Source organism: Panthera pardus, unplaced genomic scaffold, assembly GCF_024362965.1.
Source record: "Panthera pardus isolate Hobbes unplaced genomic scaffold, ASM2436296v1 HiC_scaffold_12, whole genome shotgun sequence".
Classification (NCBI taxonomy): Eukaryota; Metazoa; Chordata; class Mammalia; order Carnivora; family Felidae; genus Panthera; species Panthera pardus.
In genome coordinates this window covers 55,567,569-55,590,412 of record NW_026526677.1, presented here as the reverse complement: position 1 = coordinate 55,590,412, position 22,844 = coordinate 55,567,569, and the positions used below count along the sequence as shown (strand labels likewise).

At 38.7% G+C, this 22,844-nt stretch overlaps 1 protein-coding gene across 6 annotated transcripts in view; it reads right to left on the bottom strand.

Annotated features, from left to right (window-relative positions):
* The window catches only part of NUP98 (nucleoporin 98 and 96 precursor), a 115,482-nt gene extending 92,897 nt beyond the window's left edge, over window positions 1-22,585 (bottom strand). For 3 of the 6 annotated variants that reach the window (XM_019449623.2, XM_019449630.2, XM_019449631.2), the window contains exons 1-6: window positions 22,404-22,585; window positions 7,945-8,048; window positions 4,261-4,362; window positions 3,974-4,150; window positions 2,272-2,411; window positions 876-983 (exon numbers count right to left, since the gene is read on the bottom strand). In XM_019449623.2, the coding sequence (XP_019305168.1) occupies window positions 876-983; window positions 2,272-2,411; window positions 3,974-4,150; window positions 4,261-4,362; window positions 7,945-8,020 (603 nt within the window). In that variant the 5' untranslated portion in view covers window positions 8,021-8,048; window positions 22,404-22,585. Of the gene's footprint in view, window positions 1-875; window positions 984-2,271; window positions 2,412-3,973; window positions 4,151-4,260; window positions 4,363-7,944; window positions 8,049-15,553; window positions 15,629-22,403 lie in introns of all 6 variants that reach the window. The other 3 variants (XM_019449628.2, XM_019449629.2, XM_019449626.2) reach the window with 2 other exon arrangements.
* Window positions 22,586-22,844: the final 259 nt, after the last annotated feature.

The window sequence follows — 22,844 nt, the reverse complement described above, 5'->3', positions numbered from 1 at the left end:
CAGAAAATTAGGTAAAAAAGGGATACAGTTTAAGAGTTCTATCTCACACGTCAGGGTGTTTCTGTACACTACAATAAATCAAGTACAGTATGGGATATAGAGGAAGCAACAGCTATAACTAGGGATGACACTCAAAATATACAACACACTATCATATTATAGTATGAACAAACTGTAACTTCATGCAACGCCATGGATAAATCTCACAGTGTGGAAAAGCAGACTTAGTAGGTAATGTAAGATTCCATCTATATAAAGTTCAAAATGAGCAAAACATGGGCACTCACAATAGTAGTTAGCTTAGGAAGAGGTGGCGGGGCGGGCGGGGGGATTGTGCCTAGGGAGACCGGGCACATGTGGGACATCAGGAATGCTGGTAATGCTCAGTGACTTGATCTGGATCCTGGTAACATGGGTCTGTTCACTTGGTGAAAACTTAGTATGTTGTACACTTATGACTTTGCATGAATTTACTAAAATCATGTGCATGTCACGTACACACACGTCGCCCAGTATAATGAGAACATACAATCACAATGGACTACTAACAGAACTATACCAGTACAAACAAGCTGAATATTGACCTTCCTAAAATAAGATATGTATAGATAATACATTAATTTTTAAAAATAATTTGCTTGTGGAGCACCTGGCTGGCTCAGTCAGTAGAGCATGTGGCTCTTGATCTTGGTCAGGGTTTTGACTTCAAGCCCCACACTGGGCAAAGAGCTTACTTAAAAAAAATTTGGTTGTTAGTCTTTTACATAAACCCAGTGTGAACCACTGATCCTAAAAATAATCAAAAACATTTTTAAAAATTGCTTTCCAATAGAATCAGAAGGTTAGGCTGATATTCTGTATTGCATTTTACTGACCTCTAGAGACTTGCTTTCATATTCTTTCATAGCAGTAATACACTGGTGCTTGGTACTGATGTTAGTGCTAACTCCAGCTTTAACCATAGTATCTGTACCAGTCGGAGGCTGCAAAGGAAGATAAAAGCAAATATGAGAGTCTAAAGCAAATGTCTAAGTCTAAACTTTAAATCCCTACTCTCCAGACACAATTCTTAAACCACTGAACTCTACACTATCTAGTCCTGTAGGTCTTTTGCTAAATCAGAGTTTCAATGGCGCTTAATTAAATACATTGCATTTCTGATCTCTCTCCCCTACGTTATCTAAATAAATCAATCACAATAAGTTATCACAGACATTGAGTCCACAAACAAGCCATCTAATTACATACTAAAATACACTTAATACTGTATGCATAAGGAAAACTTCATCCAATTTACCCAACATGTACATTTAAACCTGAATCTCTGAGTTCTATCTCCTACCCTGCTCTGAAGTATCTGAAAGAAGAAAGAAATACATAAAATAAAGCGAAGTGTCTGCTTTATAACTGTTGTTGCATTTAAGAAACATGGAAGCCGGGGTTTTTTTTTCCCCTATAACCTTATGAGAAACAGGCACAATATATAACCAAAGATTTCTACTAGTATTGTCAGTTTCCTCAATTATCACACTTTCCAGGAATTATTTTTCCCTATTATTTATAAAATTTAGGTTTCTAAATTCAATATTATGACTTCACCACCTTGCCTGAGAAATTCTTCATTTCCTGGAGTAACTTTTAACAAGAAGTTCAGTCAAGACCTACTTTCCCCAGATTTTCTTTAAGCTAACTGCGCCTCCAGCCTACCCTAAGTATCTCCCCAATCGCATCAAATGGTATCTTACATCAAGTAATATTCCATACATTTTCATAAACAAATCTTCCATTCTAACCCTCTGCCCAAGTCTTAAAAAAGCCAAAGAAAACATAAAACTCCATTGCCCCATTTTGCCATTTCATCAACAAGTTTTATTCTTCATTGGCACACAAAATATTTAGGAGTTATTCCATATATCTCCTTAAAGAGGCCCTATTTTCAATAATGGTTGAGCATTCAACCATTCCTTTAGAGCCAAGTTATGAATGCAATAAATACAAGTTCAACATCATTACTACCTGTTGTAATCAACCTTGTGAATATAAATTTGACTGGGTTAAGCATAATTCAAATACACATAATCTAGATTTATGTTTCATGACTTTTCGTATTTACTATATAACTATTTACAGATTTTGTTCTTAACACATCTTAGAAGAGTGAGACTAAGCTGTGCAGAACTGGAAAAAGGAGAAATTTGATGATTCATCCTGCAAAGAAATATACAAATGGGAGAGTAATATATTCTACAAAGACTGGAAAGAAATACTTACATTAAACTTAATCGTAGTCCCAGTGGGAGCAGCTGTAAAACTACTCGGCCCAAAGAGGGAGCCAGATGTACTACCAAAAGGATTGGAGGTGGTATTTGTAGTACCAAAAAGTCCCCCACTGCTGGTACTTGTTCCAAAATCTGTAAATTACAAAGAAAAATAAGATGAAAACAGTTTAAGAATCTGTAAGACATCTTGGAATTGGGCTGTGGCACTATAGATGCATTACTTTCACATACTCAAATTTTCTATCTTACAAATTTCCCTAGTATCTTCAAACAGGTATTTCATATAGACACAGATAAAATTCTAGGCTCAAAACTTTGAAGTGAAACAAAATCTAAATCCCTTTGTCAGCTAAATGTCTATAAAGTTCTTCTTGGGTAAATTTGGAAGAAAGTGAAAAAAAAAACAGTGCTCTATTTCATCATAAATTTTATTTCATTTCTCCTTTCTTGTTAAAACTACATGCTGAATGAACCAGTCTTTCTGAAAACATCACAATAGACTTCAATAGGGTCACAGTGTATTTTATTTACATAATACATATTACATTAATACAAACACATACACATAACCAAAAAGTTCAAAACATATAAATGGTCCTATTAGGGAAACCAAACAGGTTAATATAAAATTCTGCCCAGAAAAATAATTTAGAAAAATTAGTAGGCATCTTGATTGTTTTATAGAATGAATCCTCTAATTACCTTACTTTTCCAAAAAGCTGAGTTTCAAAAAACTCCATAAAAGTGAATTTAACTGTTATCTAAGGAATATATTTTTCAAAGTAAGAGATATTATTTCTCAAGAAGTTATACAAAGGGTGCCAGAAATGTCAGTAAACAATAAAGTTATCTGCCAGTATTTCATAGTAAGTCAGATCCTAATTACCAATTTAAGAGGAATGTGATTTCTCACTGGCAAACTCTTTCTTTTCTAAAAACACGTCCTAATGTATGGTTTAAGGTAAACAGGCACATCTCTTTTGAATTAGCACTTTAGATTGCATTTTACATTGTCATCATTAAGTATTTCAATACCCTACAAACTTTCCCTTTGTGAAATACGGATAGCTGGCTAACTTATTCATTCTGCTATACTTTTGTGCTAAGAATGCATCAACTCACAGAGCACACCTGTTCAACCAATAGTGGTTGCCTCAAAGTACGGTGTGGAGAAGTATCCCTAGGCCACATTTAGACTTAAAGAGAAAGAAACCATCAATTAAAATCATCTGCCATGGATAATGAATGGAAGAGTAACCAGGTCATCTCCAGTATTTGTCATTCCTGCTTTAGTCTCTTATAACAAATGTGAAACAGAGGCAAGGAGGTGCCTCTGCAGTACAATACGGATGACTATACACTCCTCCTTGAAATTCTCCTGTCTTAACAACTATGACATCACTCTGACTTGGCTTTCCATATACTATCTGGTCATTCTATATCAGGAGCCTCTTCCTCTGCATATTCCTTAAATAATAATGCTTCTTAGATTTCCACTCATGGGAAGATGTACCCAACCTCCTCATTTAAAGCCTATTAAACTTTTCAATACGTTTTGAAGATTTCCTCTCCCCATGTTTTTGCCATCTGATAGAGAAAGGAGGTAAATGAACACAGGCAAAAGAAGAAGAAAGAATATATTCAATAAGCAAATCAAATTGTTGGATGCAGAAGTCCAATGATATCCTACTTACTTCCGAAGCCAGTTGGTTTATTTTGTGCAAAGGCATTGTTTTGGGATGAGAAGAGACTAGTCCCTGTACTTGCAGTTCCAAACAAGCTATTTGATGTTCCTGTTGATGTGCCAAACCCAAAGCCAGTGCTTGTGGAAGTAGCTGGCTGACTAAATGAATTAGTACCAAATAATCCTCCTGGGGAGATGGAGAGGGGGAAAAACAGTTAAATAGATGGACTGGAACCACTATATGAAGTCCTATATCAACTACGAATAAACCAACTGTATTTCAAGTAAAACCCCTACCTGGTTTGGTCTGTGAATTTCCAAAGAGGCCTCCAGTATTATTGCTAGAACCAAATGCAGATGTTCCAAAAGCCCCTCCACTAGTAGTACCAAAACCAGTACCTGAAAAAGCAAAATCCAAGGTCAAAACAAAATCTTAATCAGGTGATCCAATGAAAAAGGATTTTAGTATTTCTTAACATTCTGTGTTTCAATACAATCGTTGGTCTTCTCTGAAAATAATTTTTTCAAAAGTCCATCATACTACAAATTACAGTCTTGAAATTAAGCATTGTATTCATTGCCTCAGGTTAAAAAAAAAAGTGAAGAAGTGTGACTTTTCAATAAAGTTATAGATGTTGATGGACTAAAAAAAAAAAGTGCCAACTAAAACCAAAAGGAGTGCAAAGGTAACTAGTGATTATAAGCTACAGACAAAAGTAAAATAATCAGAATTAAAGTGTTCAATTCTCTCCAATCACCATACGTTCCATAGTCACTGGGATGGATGGTCCGTATTTAGGAGAGCACTTCAGAATGACCTGGGAAGGGTTTTCAAAATACACATGTTCAGGTTCCAACCTGAGAGTCTAATTCCATAGTTCTAGGACAGAAAATATGTTCTTTAACAAACAAACAAACAAACAAACAGGGGTGCCTGGGTGGCTCAGTCGGTTAAGCATCCAACTTCAGCTTAGGTCATGATCTTGCAGTTTGTGGGTTCCAGCCCTGCATTGGGCTCTGTGCTGACAGCTCAGAGCCTAGAACCTGTTTCAGATTCTGTGTCTCCCTCTCTCTCTGCCTCTACCCCGTTCACGCTCTGTCTCTCTGTCTCAAAAATAAATAAACGTTAAAAAAAAAAAATTTTTTTTTTAATTTTTTTAATAATAAAAATAAAATAAAATAAAAACCAAGGACCTAACAGTGCCTCAGTCAGTTAAGCGTCCAAATCTTGGTTACAGCTCAGGTCATGATCTCACGGTTGGTGTGTCTGAGCCCCGCAGAGGATTCTGTGCTGACAGTGTGGAGCCTGCTTGGGATTCTCTCCCTCTCTCTCTCTCTCTCTCCCCCTCTCTCTCTGCCCCTTCCATGCTCTTTCAAAATAAGTAAATACACTTAAACAAGTGAACCATCAAAAGTCAAGGACCTATATGCACAGGGTATTTCAAGAAGAGGTCAGAAGAGAGTTAAAAAAATTTTCCTCTATTGTTACAACCCTCACCAGTTAAGAGAAAGCTTCTGAGGATTTGCATTAAAACATACTGTTCAAACACTCATCTCCCCTTAAAAAGAGAAAGATAAAAACAAGACTGGGGGCACCTGGGTCACTCAGTTGGTTGAGTGTCCAAGCCTTGATTTCAGTCAGGTCTTGATCCCAGGGTCGTGAGACTGAGCATGGAGCCTGCTTAAGATTCTCTCACGCGCCCTCTGCCCCCTCCCCCATTCATGCATGCTCTCTCTCTTTAAAATAAAAATAAATACCATACAATAAAAAATAAACAAGACTAGTAAAATGCTGATTGATGCAGCTAGGAAATAACATGAAAGTTCATTATACCATTCTTTCTACTTGTGTAAGTATAAAATTTTTAATTTCAAGTTCAAAAGTGAGTAAGTGGTTGCTACAGGCAACTAGTATCATGTACAATACTGAGTGGAAGGGGAAGTGGATCATAGGAGGGCTGGTGGGGATTAGGGACTTTGATATTTTAACAGTTTTGTCACTGAGTATTATTATTCACAGAGCAAATCTCAGAGCAGCTATTCAATAACTGCAATTTTTACTGCAATATAAATAGATTATTTCCTGGCTTGAAAATCTTTAACACACTGTTAACTTTTTGCTACAAAAACCAATTAATAGGGGTGCCTGGGTGGCTCAGTCGGTTGAGTGACTGACTTTGGCTCAGGTCATGATCTCACAGCTTGTGAGTTCAAGCCCTGCATCGGGCTCTGCTCTGACAGCTCGGAGCCTGGAGCCTGCTTCGGATTCTGCCCTAACCCACTCGCATTCTGTCTCTGTCTCTCTCAAAAATAAATAAACATTAAAAAAAAATTTTTAAGAAACAAAACAAAAACCAATTAAAAAAATATTTCAAGTATGGGGTGCCTGGCTGGCTCTTCAGTAAAGCATGTGACTCTTGGTCTCAAGGTCATGAGTTCAACCCCCATGCTGGGCCTGGAGCCTACATTTCAAGTACCTTTTTATTTTTTATTTTTGAGAGAGAAAGAGAGAAAGCAAGCGAGCAAGCAGGGGAGGGGCGAGAGAGAGAGAGACACACACAGAATCTGAAGCAGGCTTCAGGCTCTAAGCTGTCAGCACAGAGCCCGACACAGGACTGGAACCCATGAACCATGAGATCATGACCTGAGCCAAAGTTGGACGCTCAACCTACTGAACCACCCAGGCGTCCCACAAGTACCTTCTACTAATGATCAAAGAACCACAGAAACTCGAAACTTATTTCTATTCTCTTAAAAAATTTTAACAAGATCATATCATCCAATCATTTAAAAAAATTTTTTTTAAGTTTATTTTGAGAGTGAGAGAGAGAGAGAGAGAGTGAGCAAGCAGGGGAAGGGCAGAGAGAGTGGAAGAGAATATCCCAATATATTGGGGCTCAAACTCACAAACTGTAGATCGTGACCTCAGTGGAAACCAAGAGTCTGATGCTCAACCAACTGAGCCACCCAGGCGCCCCCTCAGTCATGTTTTAAAATAGAAGTAGTGATGGTGGGCATCTTTATTTGATTTCTTTTTTTTAATGTTTATTTATTTTTGAGAGAGAGTGTGCAGGGGAGGGGCAGAGAGAGAGGGAGACAGAGGATCCAAAGCAGGCTCTGTCCTAACAGCAGAGAGCCCAATGTGGGGCTTGAACCCACAAACTAGGAGATCATGACCTGAGCTGAAGTTGGGACGCTTAACCGACTGAGCCACCCAGGCACCCCTATCTGGTCATTTTTCAAAGAAAATTTGTTATAAAAACCAAAGTATGAATAAAATTCCTGTCTAAAGCTATCAGAATGGATTTGTTCTTTTAAAAAATGTATTTATTCACGTATAATTAACACACAGTGTTACCCTAGTTTCAGACTTTCATTCGTTTCAGACCCTGTATTTAAGAGTCTGTTCTTTTGTCCCTTTTTCCTTTGTTCATTTGTTTTGTTTCTTAAATTCCACATATGAGTGAAATCATATGGTATTTGTCTCTCCCTGACTTATTTCACTTAGCATTATACCTCTAGGTCCATCCATGTTGTTGCAAATGGCAAGATCTCATTCTTTTTTATGACTAATATTCCATTGTATATATACACCACATCTTCTTTATCCATTCATTTATTGATGGACACTGGGTTGTTTCCGTATCTTTGCTATCGTAAATAACACTGCAATAAACATAGGGGTACATATATCTTTTCAAATTGGTGTTTTGGTTTTCTTTGGGTGAACATCCAGCAGTGGAATTACTGGATCTTAAGGTAATTTTACTTGTAATTTTTTGAGGAACTTCCCTACTGTTTTCCACAGTGGCTGCACCATTTTGCATTACCACCAACAGTGCACGAGGGTTCCTTTTACTCCATATCCTCACCAACATTTGTTATATCTTGTGTTTTTTTATTTCAGCCATCAGAATGGATTTGTTCTTAATAAGAATAGCTTAATATTTTCCCCCTCTTTTGTTCTTTTGTAAAACTTACTCTGCCCAAATGTTGAAGTTGTGCCAAAGCCACCAGTGCCACCCCCAAAGGGCGTTCCAAATGACTTATTAAACATCTTCAAAATGAGTCTTTGCTTCAGATAGCTGAAAGAAGAAAAAAATATTACTTTTTAAAGACCACAGAATTAATTCTTTCAAAAAATATGACATTTTACAAGTTGAGGCCCATTCAAACTATAGCATAATCTTTAATCTCATTCAATATCCTAAAACTCTATAATGATAAAAGATCTTCTAAAATTGAGCTGAATTATCAGTACCATAATGTGAGATTAAACTTCAGATCCCACCAATAATCAACCATCCCTTTAAAACCATGTTTTTTAACTTTTTTTTTAAAGCTCCCTTTTAATGAAGGATTCAGGTCCACTATGCCAGATCTAGGAGGTTATGCACAATATCCATTAAAAATCACAATGATATTCTGCTATTATAATCACTTGAGAAATTAAAATTTTTGTTAGGCTTTATTTTCTATAGTTTGCATTGCAAAAAGGTTTTTTTGCCTTATTATTATTATTATTATTTTGGTATATAAAATGTTACAATATTAAATGTTACTTAAACTATGCATACCCCTCCCCCCATCTCCAAATGCCAGAGAGTCTGGTGCTCTGACATTCTCTTTGAGTCTTACTTCTTAAGACCATTCTTTATGGTCCCCTACTTTTCTATCTTTGGAAACATTACAGAAAATCTTTGGTGAAACCCCCTCCACCTCATATGAATGATTCTCCTGCAGTATCTAAACTATGTACTTAATGAGTTGGACCAAAGTGTTTCAAGAAGTACAAAAGAGAAGTTTGCTCTCCCTTAGATTTGACCAAAAAACAAGTTAAAGGTATAGTTTATTCCAAAGTAAACACTGTCCCCCTCATAAATTTTCCTTAAACTTAAGATATCTGCTACCACTTACCTATCAGCAGACAAGAAAATACTGAGTAAACTATGTACTTTTAATATAAAAACTCAAAAACAGCCAATCGTGCTTATCTGGATTCTGTGACAGGTAGGACGATTTTTCTATTATATACACATGATGGAACAGTTTTTTCTTCTAGTAAAATCATGCCTCATTCATATAATAGAATTAAATACAACATTTGGAAGCGCTCCCCACAATGTTCCAGTGTCCCTTTAGTACTTCCAGCTATTCCAACAACCGAAACATTCTGTGCAACATTGGAAAAGATGAAGCTGTCCCTAAATACCTAATGGTTTTACAGAAATCAACATTCTGTCCCCTAAACTCTCCTACAAAAAAAAATTCCAACACTTAATTCTTTATCCACATCCATGAATTTAATAACTCTAATTAAACAAAGCTCAGTGAACCACTGGTTCAAGAGAGCCACATCAGAATTAGCTGACAAGCTTTTCAAAATAAAACCCCCCAGGCCCTATTCTAGAAATGAGGACCAAAATGTCCAGGGTTAGGATATAGACATTTGTATTTTGAAAAGTTCAAGTGACTCTAATGCATTCTCGTGGAACTAGAGACTATATTTCATGTAATCATCATTTCTCTTTCAGTAATGAGATCTGCTTGAAGTTTCCTCTCTTCTCAATTTAACAGATGTCACAAAGTGACAGACTGGGCCTTCAGCCTATTAACTGGTAACTCTCCTTTCCAGGGAAAATATTCTTGGAAGCTCAGCAGAAGTCTAGACCTGGCTATGGGTCTATCTATCTATACATTTGTTTTTCAACAGTGCATTCAGAATTGACAGTTGTGCTAGGGGTTAGATGTCTGGACAGTTCCATTTTGACCACAATCCCTCTCATACTGCTGTCTTGAGTCAGAGCCCCTATACACTCACTTTACTGTATCTGTTGAATAAATTTTTTGACCCATCATCAGCACAGCAAAAAACTGTGAACTGTAATAAAGTTATTACAATAATTTTGCCATCCATTTTCTTATTCACCCCCACAATCAGAAATCTGTTGTTCATGTAAATCTGACATCTACAGAGCAGACACGTCCGGATTTAAAAGCCAAGTAATAGTTTTCCTCTGTGACATTCATCCTTATGTTGAAGATTTTAATGTTAATTTGGGTTTCATAGTACTGAATTCTACAGACCAAACCCACAGCTCCATAACAATCAAAATTTGTTTTTAATAATCTTATCCTAACAAAAACCTAACCTCACACATATATTTCACAAAGGGATTTTAAGTAGCAATAAAATACCCTGGAAAACACCTAACAGTATATAGGCTCTTATATATTATCTCAACAATCCTAATATGATGGTATTATGTATCACTACCTGTACTTTCAGGATGAAAAAAACAGGATCAAGTGTTTACCAAATTTCCCAAGGTCAAAGAAGTAGTGAGTGGAAAAACCTCAGTTTAAACTATCTTCTGACTCCCCATAGATACGCTCAATCCTAGGAGAGAACATACTAAGCAATAAACAATAACGTGTTCAGTGTTAAGGAAATTCATCTGTTCCAGACTCAAGAATGAGGGGCAATGCCGGTAACAAAATCTAATTTAGACTCCTAGAATAAAAGCTTCTCATTCAAGCTCAGCCTATCTTTCTGACTCAAGGATGAGAGACAACGCTGGAACCAAAATCCAATTTGGATTCCTAGAATAAAAGCTTCTCACTCAAGCTCAGCCTATCTTTTTGGTTCTGGACACAATGAGCTTGGCTTAATCTCAAACCTGATCATACTGGGACTTAAATTGTTTTTTGTTTTTTGTTTTTTAATTATCACCATGGAAACAAACCAAGATTTTTGCAAATGACCTCATGATTTTCATTACAATTGGCAGAAACTGAATAACGGCTAATGCATTTACCTCTCTGCCCTTCAAATAAATCATTTTCCTGCCTATGTTATGAAATCTCAGTGACTCAATGAAAGATGCCCCCTTCCTTACACTTACTCCTTCCAAACAACCTAATTCATTCTTCAAAACCTAGCTCAAATGTCATCTCTTCTATAAGCCTTTCCTAACTTCCTCTAACAATCAGTTATTCTGCTGAGCTTACACAGCTCATAATGATTTGTTTACAAGTATCCATGTTGACTCTGACTATAGCAGACACTGTTATAATACCAACTACACAGATCTGTTATAATACCAACTACACAGATCTCCGTTCAAGACCGAAGGATTTGTTGTCCCGGCTGCTGAGAAGTACTACCGAAAGATAACCCTCAGTTGTCAGTCCTGTTCAGAACTGCCACTGCTGAAGAGCTACCTTACCCAATGTCATATCCTCTTCCTAGGACCAGCCCATATGCAAAATCAGGCCTCTTCACTCCAACTAAGGGTAACTTTAAAGGCTCTTCCTGGCTTCACATTCTCCACAGGATTGGTTGGGTCCTTCATTAAGATCGTATCACAACTCAATTTCCTCTTCTCTCCCAACGTGCTGATCCTAAGAGCACTGTCTAATAAAACTCATGCAGGACTACCTCCAGTTCAGAGTCTGCTGCCCAGGGAGCTCACCTTCTGAAATCTCCAACTCTCCCTAATACACAATGAACTTGTCTGGGTAATGGACAGTATCATTTGTTTACTATCCCAGAACCTAACATAGGGTCTGAAACATACAGTTGACCTTTAAATAATGCAGTAGGTGTTCTAACTTTTGACTCCCCCAAAACTTAAGTACTTAATAACCCACTATTGACTGGAAGCCTTACCAATAACAAACAGTTCTTTAACACATATTTTGTATATGTATCATGTACTGCATTCTTTTTTAAAAATGTTTATTTGAGAGAGAGAGCTAAAGAGCACATGCACACACACAAAGGAGGGGCAGGAAAAGAGAGAATCCCAAGCAGACTCTGTGCTGCCAATGCAGAGCTTGACTCAGGACTCAATCTTACGAACCATGAGACATGACCTGAGCCAAAATCAAGAGTCAGATGCTTAACTGACTCAGTCCCCCAGGCGCCCATACTTACTGCATTCTTACAGTAAAGTGAGCTAGGGAAAAGAAAATGTTAAAGTCATAAGAGAAAATACATTTACAGTACTCTCTCATATTTACTGAAATAATGCCACATGTAAGTGGACAAGTGCAGTTAAAACGCTTGTTCAAGGGTAAACTGTACTCATTTTCTAAATTAATGACAATCACCACTTAAGTGTTTTTTATGTTGTGTTTTGTTTTTGAGAGAGAGAACACAAGAGGGGGAGGGGAAGAGAGAGGGAGACGAAGATCCAAAGCGGATTCTGCACCAACAGACTGACAGTAGTGAGCCGGATGCAGGGCTCGAACTCACGAACCATGAGATCATGACCTAAGCTGAAGTCAGACTCTTAACCCACTGGGCCACCCAGGTGCCCCTAGTGTTTTTTAAGCACAGGCTGAATGATCAAGGTACTTTAGAAGTAACTTCTAACTTAAAATCATGTTTCATGAATTCTCACAACAAAAGAAAGCCATGGAAGGGAAGATTCTTGGTAGAATCTGTCATTTAATTAAGAGGTTGCAAAAAGGAAGCAATCACAAAAGGCTGGATACGACTGGCAGACAATTCTTTGTTTGACCTGTTATAAATATGGCATATTTCACATATACCTAAGTATGCATGTACATAGAAATGTTTGTGTGTGTATGTATACATTAGCTCAAACTAGCTGATAACATTTAAAACAGGGCTATGGCAGAAAAATAGATTTTGGGCCTCTCATAAAAAAACCTAATGATTAAGCAAACTAGAACTGTAATCATCCAATAATAGCCTGGAGTTTTAGTAGCAAATGTCCCCTTTGGTAAGAGCCATATAATCTTTAATCTCCAATGTGCCACAATACCTACCCAACATCGCTTATTTCCATCAGGTGCCTGGCCTCAACAGATTTTGAGTTTGTAACTTCTGATATAACCTGAGAAAGGACCCACACATTTAAAACTGGATGATCAGGTAAGTGCCAAGAAGCACAAGTCGTCAAAATTAGGTCAGAATCTGAGCAGGAAATGTGAGGGAAAATTTGTGGGTATTTAGAATCTGAACTGGACCATAGGGAATTAGAAAGAGGGGAAATGAGCACCAGATAAATAAGGTACACAGGTTAAGAATGGGTATTTGTGTACCTATCTTATCTGGCCTTTTATTTTAATATCAAAGGCCAGCTTCCCTCATATGATAAGCATATAATATACTTATCAGCATAAACATATAATGTGCTTATCAGTTCATTAGGTAGTGATGTAATTAACCTTAAATTACCCAACTAAAGGAATAAACCAGAGCACTCCGCTACATACGTACCCAGAATACGGTATATCAAGAATAGGACACCACCAGAACATTTGGACAAAGTTACCTCCATGAGAGTTATTTCAAGGAAAAGATGCTTAATGAAAAAAGCAAACTGCAAAAAGATACACTTGGCAGCTTACGTACAATAGAAAAAAACAATACACTGTTATTTATGGATATGCATATACATAGTCAAAGTAAAGAGGGAGACTAGAAAAAATACATTAAAGTGGTTGCCTCTAGAGAAAGGAAGGTAAATGAGACATGGGGCAGAGAATTCGGAGGACCCAAACTTTTCCATCATGTTTATTTCCTCTATTAAAGCAACAACAAAAGATCTAGATGACGAAGACAGATATCTGCACTAACTCTATTTTTCCATTAAAAAAAAAAAAAAAGTAAGGGGGTGCCCGGGTGGCTCATTGGTTAAGCATCTGACTCTTGATTTCAGCTCATGTCATGATCCCAGGGTCATGGGATTAAGCCCTGTGTTGGGCTCTGAGCTGAGCGTGGAGCCTCCCTAGAAATTTCTTTCTCCCCCTTTCTCCCCTGCTTGCACCCTCTCTCAAAAAATAAACAAACAAATAAGTAACGAATTATCTCACATAAACCTCCCAAGAATCCAAAGAGGTAGGTATTTTTATCCATATTTTACAGTGGTGAAATTGAGGCACAAGAAGTCACTTGCCAAGGACCACAAAGCTATTTTTGACTCCACAAAGCTACTTTTTTTATTTTGAGAGAGCATGCACACAAGGTGGGGAGGGACTGAGAGAGGGGTGGGGGGGCGGGGGGAGAGAGAATCCCAAGCAGGCTCCATGCTGCCATTGCAGAGCCCAACACAGGGCTTGATCTCACGGAACTGTGAGATCATGACCTGAGCAGAAACCAAGTGTCAGACGCTTAACCCACTAAGCCACCCAGGCGCCCCTCCACAAAGCTACTTTTGACTATTAGCTGTGCATACAGAGCCCAGAGCTCCTAGACAATGAACTAAAAGGAAAAATCACTTTGCATTTACTAAATAAGGAAGCTATAACCCCCAAATTTGGCAATTGTGATCTAGCACCATCAGGAGAAAGAGACACTTCTCTGGCAAACGTGAGATTTCTGGTCATCAGAGAGGTAATCGCTCTTATGGATTGACAATTTATATCACCTAGATGAACTTTCCTCCAAAGATTAACTACTTCATGGATGGATTTATCTACACTCATTATAGGGTTTTTTTTGGATAAGACATATTTGGAAAGAAAAAATTAAAATGAAATAGTGCCATACAGAAAAAGACAATGCCCTTAAATTTACTTTGCTCTCTGTGCTACATCTTTTAATTAATAATTCAGACTGTCAGATACAAGAAAGAGGCAGCTTTAATAATAGACACCAGTGTCCAGTATTCCCCCACTGTCCCAAATAAAGCTTAATAACCTGACATATCTCCAACTTTTATGAGCTTTGTGAACTCTGGGCATGACAAAACTTAGTCGTCTTTCAGAAAAGTGGTGGACAGACCCTAAAACATGGTTACAACCCAGCAATTGCCAACTTTGAGTGGCATCTGAATGACTAAGCAAGCTTGCTGCTCTCTGACAACAGAAAGTTACACAACTGGGAAGTAATTTTTCCTTTCCCCTTCACTGAGTTCCTTTGTACCAAACTCAGTAAAGAGCAAAAACAATAAATGTTAGATGAATGAACTAGTACTTCTCAGTTTATAAAGTACTTTTTCATTTATCCTCTCCTCTAATCTTCACAAAAATACTAGAATATTCTGGTGGGAATTATCATCCAGAGTTAAACTGAAAGGAAAAATGTTCACTTTTGCCTTGAATGGGAGAGGAAGGATGGAGAGTTAGCTAGAATTCCAGAAGTTGACGTAGTCTTAATCACCTAATATCACATCCCAGCAAAACCATCTGCTATCTTCTTGTTTTACTGTATCCCTATGATCAATCCCAGATCAAGTCATTCCTTTTATTAGAACATTCGTTTTTCTCCCCTAAAAACTATGTCCCCCCCCCCTTTTTTTTTTCTAAAAACTGCTGTTCAGGGGTCCCTGGCTGGTTCAGTCAGTAGAGCATGTGACTCTTGATCTCGGAGTTGTAAGTTTGAGCCCCATGGTGGGTGTAGCAATTACTTAAAAAAAGAAAATCTTAAAAAATTTTTTAAATAAAAATTGCCACTCAAGCCTCACCTACTTCACACTGTCCTAGATTAGAACCTTCAGACTCTTATCAGTATGAAAACATATCCCCACCCCTCTCCCTTTCCAAACCCGATTACATAATTACAAACTAATACCTCCCAGCTGCTTTTAGTTATGCAATATATTTGTTGTCATACCTGCCACTTGAGTGTCTGAGTTGTTTGCTGCTCTAGTAAAAAGCATCTGGATTTTGCTCAATTTCTTCCATTAGGCTGTAAATTAATTAAAAATAGTCTATATTATCTAATACAATTCCTTTCTTCACAGTGCTGAGCACCATTTTTCATCCTCTTAACATAACGTTCATTTTATAAAGTAGTGAAGAGTACATTAGCTTTGGAGTGAGACAAATCTGTATTTAAAACTCTCCGCCACCTACTATCTTTGCAATTTTCTGTAAATCTAAAATTAATTCAAAATTTAAAGTTAAAAAAGGAATTTAAACCACCCTGCCACTTGCTACCGTGTAACTGTATTTGTCATAATAATATTCAACCTCTTAGACCTCAATTTCTACAATTAAACAATAGGGATTATCTGGCCTACACTAAAGGACAAAAAGGTCTCAAACTAGAGCGCCTCAAAGGTAGGGTTTTTTTTTTAAGTAATCGCTACACCCAAAATGAGACTTGAACTTATAACCCCAAAAGAGACGTGCTCCAGTGACTGAACCAGCCAGAGGCCCCAAAAGCAGGTTTTTCTTTAGCTTTTCAAAATATATTTTACAATAAAGTGTAAATTAATTTCCCCTCCCTCTAAGCCTTGACTGCTCAATGCCTCGTTAAAAAAACCACACATAAAATGATTTCCCAATACTTCACTGTCGCCTACTGACCATTTAATACAACCATAAAATATCACTGTAAACAAAAACAAACACCCCCTCCACACACAACACACACACACAGAGGTCACTCTGATCATTCACTCTCTTCCACTCAACTCACATCCTTATCCTTAGTCTTATTCCCAACAGGACACCTTTAATCTACAAATCCATTCACCTATTTCTTCCTAAGAAGCTTAATCCACCAAGAAGGGTTAGGTGTGTAGATATCAGAAATCTGTGTCAAAGCAGCATGTGGAAGCAAGGTATGAAGCGATTACTAACTGCAAAATGCATTCATGGAGGATGAACTGTTCCCTTCCTGAAAAAGTTCTAATTCACTCAGTTCTTTCTTCCTTTGATTAGTGGCTTTTAAGTATTTTTAGCTATGGAACCCAATACATAAAACAGACATAAGGAGAAGCTGCTCTAGCTGAAGTAAAGAATAGGTACAGTAGAACCCTACCAGCTGAGCCCTCTCAAAGAAGCTTAGGGCTGTAGGAACCAGTGTGAAAAATCATTGTCCTTTCTAGATTAGTGGTTCTTTTCTTTTTTTTTTAAATTTACATACAAGTTAGTTAGCATATATTGCAATAATGATTTCAGGAGTAGAATTCAGTGATTCATCCCCCATGTGTAACACCCAGTGCTCATCCCAACAAGTGCCCTCCTTAACGCCCCTTGCTCATTTAGCCCATCCCCCACCCCACAACCCCTCCAGCCACCCTCAGTTTGTTCTCTGTACTTTAGAGTCTGTTTTGTCCTCCTCCCTGTTTTTATATTAATTTTACTTCCCTTCCCTTATGTTCATCTGTTTTGTATCTTAAATTCCATATATGAGTGAAGTCATATGATATTTGTCTTTCTCTAATTTCACTTAGCATAATACACTCTAGTTCCATCCATGTTGTTGCAAATGTAGATTAATGGTTCTGAAAGTGAGGTCTGAAGGCCCCTAAAAGTCTCTGAGACCTCTTCGAGGATGTCCACGAAGTCAAAACTATTTTCATAATAATACTAAAATATTAACTTTCTTTTTTTAAACTGTACTAACCTCAGCACTGAGTTGCAAAACCAATGATATATAAAACTGCTGGAACCGGGGCACCTGGGTGGCTCAGTCAGTTAAGCAGTTAAGCATCTCACTTCAGCTCAGGTCATGATCTTGTGGTTTGTGGTTTGAGCCCCGCGTCAGGCTCTGTGCTGACAGCTCAGAGCCTGGAGCCTGCTTCAGATTCTGTGGGTCTCCCTCTCTCTGTGCCCCTCCCCTGCTTGTGCTCTGTCTCTCTCTCTCTCTCTCCACCCCCCCTCAAAAATAAGTAAACATTGAAAAAAATATTTAAAACAAACCTGCTGTTTCATGCTGGAACCTGAGCATGAATCAGGACAATGACCCAAGCTCTAAAATAGTCACTAAATTCTTCACTGCCACCCACTTACAGCACACAAAAAAAATCCACTTTCACTTGAATGCCTTTGATGAAGCAGTAAAAACTGATTGTATTAATTCTTGATATTTCGGCATACATCTTTTTTAAAAATGTTTATTTATTTTGAGAAAGAGTGTGGGAATGAGTGAGGGAGGGGCGGAGAGAGATGGAGAGAGATAATCCAAGCAGGCTCCAGATCCCACAAATCTCAAGTTCATGACATGAGCCGAAATCAAGAGTCGGATTTTTTTTTCTTTTTTTTAATGTTTATTTTTGAGAGAGAGACAGAGCACGAGCAGGGAAGAGGCAGAGAGAAAGACACAGAATCTGAAGGAGGCTCCAGGCTCCTCTGTCAGCACAGAGCCCGACTCAGGGTTGGAACTCATGGACCGCAAGATCATGACCTAAGATGAAGTCAGATGCTTAACCAACTGAGCCACCCAAGTGTTTCACATCTTTTTAATACTCCGTGATTATTCTTTGAGATGAAATGGGAAATACTCAAAAGCACTTCTTGTAAATGGAAACACAAGGGCTATCTCAAAGAAAAACACTTGTGTGATTACCTGAGTAGAAAGCTGAACCAGCTGATTTTTTCATGAAACACCATTTTTACTTCAGAGAATAAACGATAAACTATGGTTATTGAGACTTGAAACAAAAATTAGAATTATGTCTACCACTATGAGCTTGCCAACTTCCCAATTCTTAAAAGACTTAGCTGATGAGATGGGTGGAAATGTTAACAACTTTATAATTAAATTTGTCAACATTTGGAAGAGGTACATAACCCGGTGAACCAATAATTTCTAAATGATCAATGTATGAAGTCATAAAATCATGCATGGTAAACATTCAAAGTACAAGACAGACCAATGAATTTTAATGTAACACTGTACAAAAGTTCAATAATATGGTTTCAGATTCCATATTGCAACAAATCTTTAGAAACGTGTTAAGTATAGTGTCAAAGGAGAATACCTACAATTACTTGAAAAGGTTATTAAAACATTCCTCCCTTTTCCACCCTTTTCTGTATGAGGCAGGATTTTCTTAACATACTTCAACCAAAACAACTTATCAACTAATGCAAAAGATCTGCAAATCCAGTGGTCCTCTATTAAGCCTGACATCAAAGAGATTTACAAACATGTAAAACAACCCCACTCTCGGGGTTCATTTTTTAAATGAAATTGTTAACAAATGAGATTATTTCTTTAAGTCAATAAATCTTTAAAACTTTTAATTTGTATGGGGTACCTGGGTAACTCAGTCGGTTATGCGTCCAACTTTGGCTCAGGTCATGATCTCACAGCTCGGGAGTTCAGGCCCAGTGTCAGGCTCTGTGCTGACAGCTCAGAGCCTGGAGCCTGCTTCGGATTCTGTGTCTCCCTCTCCCTCTGCCCCTTCCCCGCTCACCCTGTCTCTCTGTCTCTCTCTCTCAAAAATAAATAAATATTTAAAAAAAATTTTTTTTAATTTTAATTTTCTAGTGCAGTAAATAAGAGTAGATATAACCCATATAAACAAAGGCTCTCTGGAGTATTCAATAATTTTTAGAAGTATAAAGGAGTCCAAAGACCTCAAATTTTGAGAACTGCTGTACTAGAGTATTCCTACTGCCTCCTTCTAATTCATTTGCCAGATTCCAGTTTGACATCTTCCAATTTACACTACTACTCACCAGCTTAAACTCACTCTTAGTATCAGACTTAGGTAATTAGAGCTATATTTTAAGAAATAATTTTCATTTCTCTACTACAAAACTGCATTACACTGAATTAAGTACAAACTCTTCAATATGACAATTCAGTGTCAGTACAAAAGGACAAGACTTCTGATCAATGCGTATTCATATGACATCAAATGTATCAGTAATATGAAAGATAATGGAATCCCACAGCATCACATTTAATCGCATCAATTCAACTACAAGCTCTTTTGCCCTCTTCCACAAAAAGAGAACTAGATATTGCTTTATTTACCCAATGGCCTATCCCCTTTCAAAAAGACCTTGATTTCTATCCCAGAGAAAGGGAGGCTACCATGGAAATAAAAGAAACTAAAGAAAGTTACTCTAGGACTCTCAGCTTTTCAGCTGCCTGATACCAGATTTTGACAATTTAAGGGTTTTTCAAGGACAGTTTGACAAAATGTAAGCATCTGTACAGCTGACTTTACAAGCATACACTAGGTAAGATAAAGGTATGACTTTACTGAAATACTGGTAATGTATTCTCAAGAGCAGTGATCTCCCAATCCAGGCAATTTTGCTTCCCAGTGGACATCTAACAATGTTTAGAAACCTTCTTAATTGTTACAACTTGGGGAGGGGGTATTATGGATATCTAATGGGTAGAGGTGGGGAATGCTGCTAACTATCCACCAATACACAACATAGCTCCCAGACAAAAAGAATTATCTGGCCCAAAATTTCAACAGTGTTCAGGATGAAAAATCTTCTCTAGAGACATGTGATGCCAAATACTTAGGTTCAATTCCAAACCCAAAGAAATGCACCAAATTCTCAAAAACCGTTGTTTACATGCCTTGCCTCTAATATTTATATTGTTAAATTAATTTCTTTCTAATCTTTCAACAAATTGCATAATTACAATGCTCTATGTAATACAATGTGCTCTCTATTGGAAATTAAACATCAGAACTACTATCCCTTACTTCCTAGGTTCATTGCTACAATAAAAATATCACAATATCACAAAAAAATACCCAATTTCTTCCAAGCCGTAAATTTGGTTCCCTAAAAGTTCTATTTGCTCTTAACTATCTATGAGCTAGTAGACATGAATGAAGTCAGATACCAAAGTACCATGTAACATACAAACAGTATGGGTCATCTTATCTAGGCCCCATATTTCAGGAGCACACATATACTCAGTCTTTTTATAGACTATTTTTAGATTTAACTGCTCCATATTTGTTTATCCCTTCAAGGAAAAACTACTTGGCCTACTATGTGCCAAGCAACTTGAATACAAAGACAAAAATATTTACCACAGTCTAAATAAGATAAACAGCTAAAATACAAAATGATTTGTGCTATAAATAGAAGTATCAAATAAGTGTTAGGGAAGCTTACAGGAGACAGAATGCCAGGAAAGGCTTCCCAGAAGAGGGTGACGCTTGAACTGAGAAAATGTCACAGAAAATACACGGTTCACATCTCAGTGTTTAAACTACTACTCCTCTGCTCTTATGCACTAGTTTTCAGTTTTTGCTTCATCATCTAAACAAGAGCAAAGTGATGATCTGACCAATGTAAATAGATCAAAGTGGCAACTTTCAATTCAATTTCATCCAATCTTAATGAAGAGTCAAAAAATAATTCTATCAAAGTATTTCCCAGTACCTCCAATTTGTCCAAGTTGTTTTTTTTTTAATATCCTAACTTCTTCCTCCAAGTAAACATACCATCTGTCACCCAGTTAACCAGCACTTTTCTGAATTTATAAGACTGTCAGAGATCATGACCACTGCTCTTTTCTTTCTTCCAGTTAGTTTCCTCTTCCGAACACAGTTTCATTTTCTCATCTTACTCTACTGCAATACTTTGAATTCTGTACCAGAAAGGAACCATGAGTTCCGAGGTACCAGAACTACAAAATAACTGCTGCCTCTCTTTCTAAGCCTTGTCTATATTTCTTGCTTTCTATTCCAATGCTTCTGTGAGCCACTAACTGGACTCTCTTCTGAGTCCCCAGCAGCTGATACAAATAAAAATTTCAGATTTGAAACAGGAAGCTAGCCAAAGACATGTATGTAGTCCTATCGATTCGTTTCCAATACGTTACATCATTGACATTCTTTAACCAACTTTTGAGTTCTCATAGTTTAGGTTAGGGTACCGCATATGAAGCTTCTGCCTTACTATGAACAGACCTGGTAGCAACCAGAACGGAAACGCTACTGAAGACTGCTGCCAACTACCGAATGCCCCCCCACCCCTGCCGCCAATAAATGGGAGGCTGGAACACCCAAGGAGAGTGATACACGAGAATATTTTCTAGACTGAGTCAGATCTGGTATTCACTAATCCCGTCCCTTCTCTGGGCCTCAGTTTCTCCATCTATAAAACTTGCTAGTGACGTACAGTAGGAGGATTGGCTTAATTTCTAAGGTCCTTCCGGCTACAGTAATCCAGATATCCCATCTTTCTCATCTAGTTTTACAAAGAACACGTGGGAGGGCAAAAAAATAACCTTTTACTCCACTAAACCGACCTTAATTCTCAGATATTGTTTTAAAAAGCTAACAAACTCCTGACCCACCCACCCTAAACCTCGGGCAAACCTTGGCAAGCCGTGAAGTAGCCAAGACAAATTGAAGCCCATCCCACACTACGGTCAAGAAAGTGCTGGGGAGACCCTAGTCAGGGAGTTAAGACGCGGCCCCCGCAAAGGGCCCGCCCACCTAATCACAGCCAGGCAAATGAATGAGTACCACCAGATACACGGACGCTCCTCCAGCGCAGGCTGCAACTGGAGACCCCGGGGCCCATACTCCACCGATATTGATTCCCTCCCAGCGCCTGAGGAGCCCGGCCTTGGGGCCGCAGGGTCGCGGGCCCCGCCCCCTCCCTCAGGGCAGTAGGTGCGCGCCGGGGCGCGAGACTTCGGCGAGGAGGCCTGGGACGCCCCGCGCACCCGCCCGCCCTGAGGAGAGGAGGAGCCTGACGGTCCCGGGCCGCCACCGCCCCGGCTCCCGACTTACCGCGGTGCGGTGGGGGAAGGGAGGTGTCAGGAGTGAAGGCCTAGGCCCGTCCACCACCCGCCGCTCAGAGAGCAGCGCGCGGCCGCCACGAAACCGTCGCCGCCGCTACCACCACCGCCACCGACCGCCGCTTCGGGCGCAGCGCGCAGAGGGCCCGACTGCGTCACACGCCGCCCGCCGTCAGAGGCTCGCTCCCGGCGCTCCGCCCTCGCTGTCTGAGCATTGGCAGAAGCCGCCGCCACTCTAGGCCCGCCCTGTTATTCATTGGGCAACGAGTCTTTTGAAACCGAACGTGAGGGCGGTCTTCGGGAGAAAAGGAGAGGGGGAAGAGGAGGGACAGCGGAGTTACGGGGAGGGGCGGGGAGGGGCGATGGGAGGGACATGGAGTCCCGCCCCTCCCTGCCGAGATTGGCTGGAGGAGTCGTGACGTCATACAGGGCC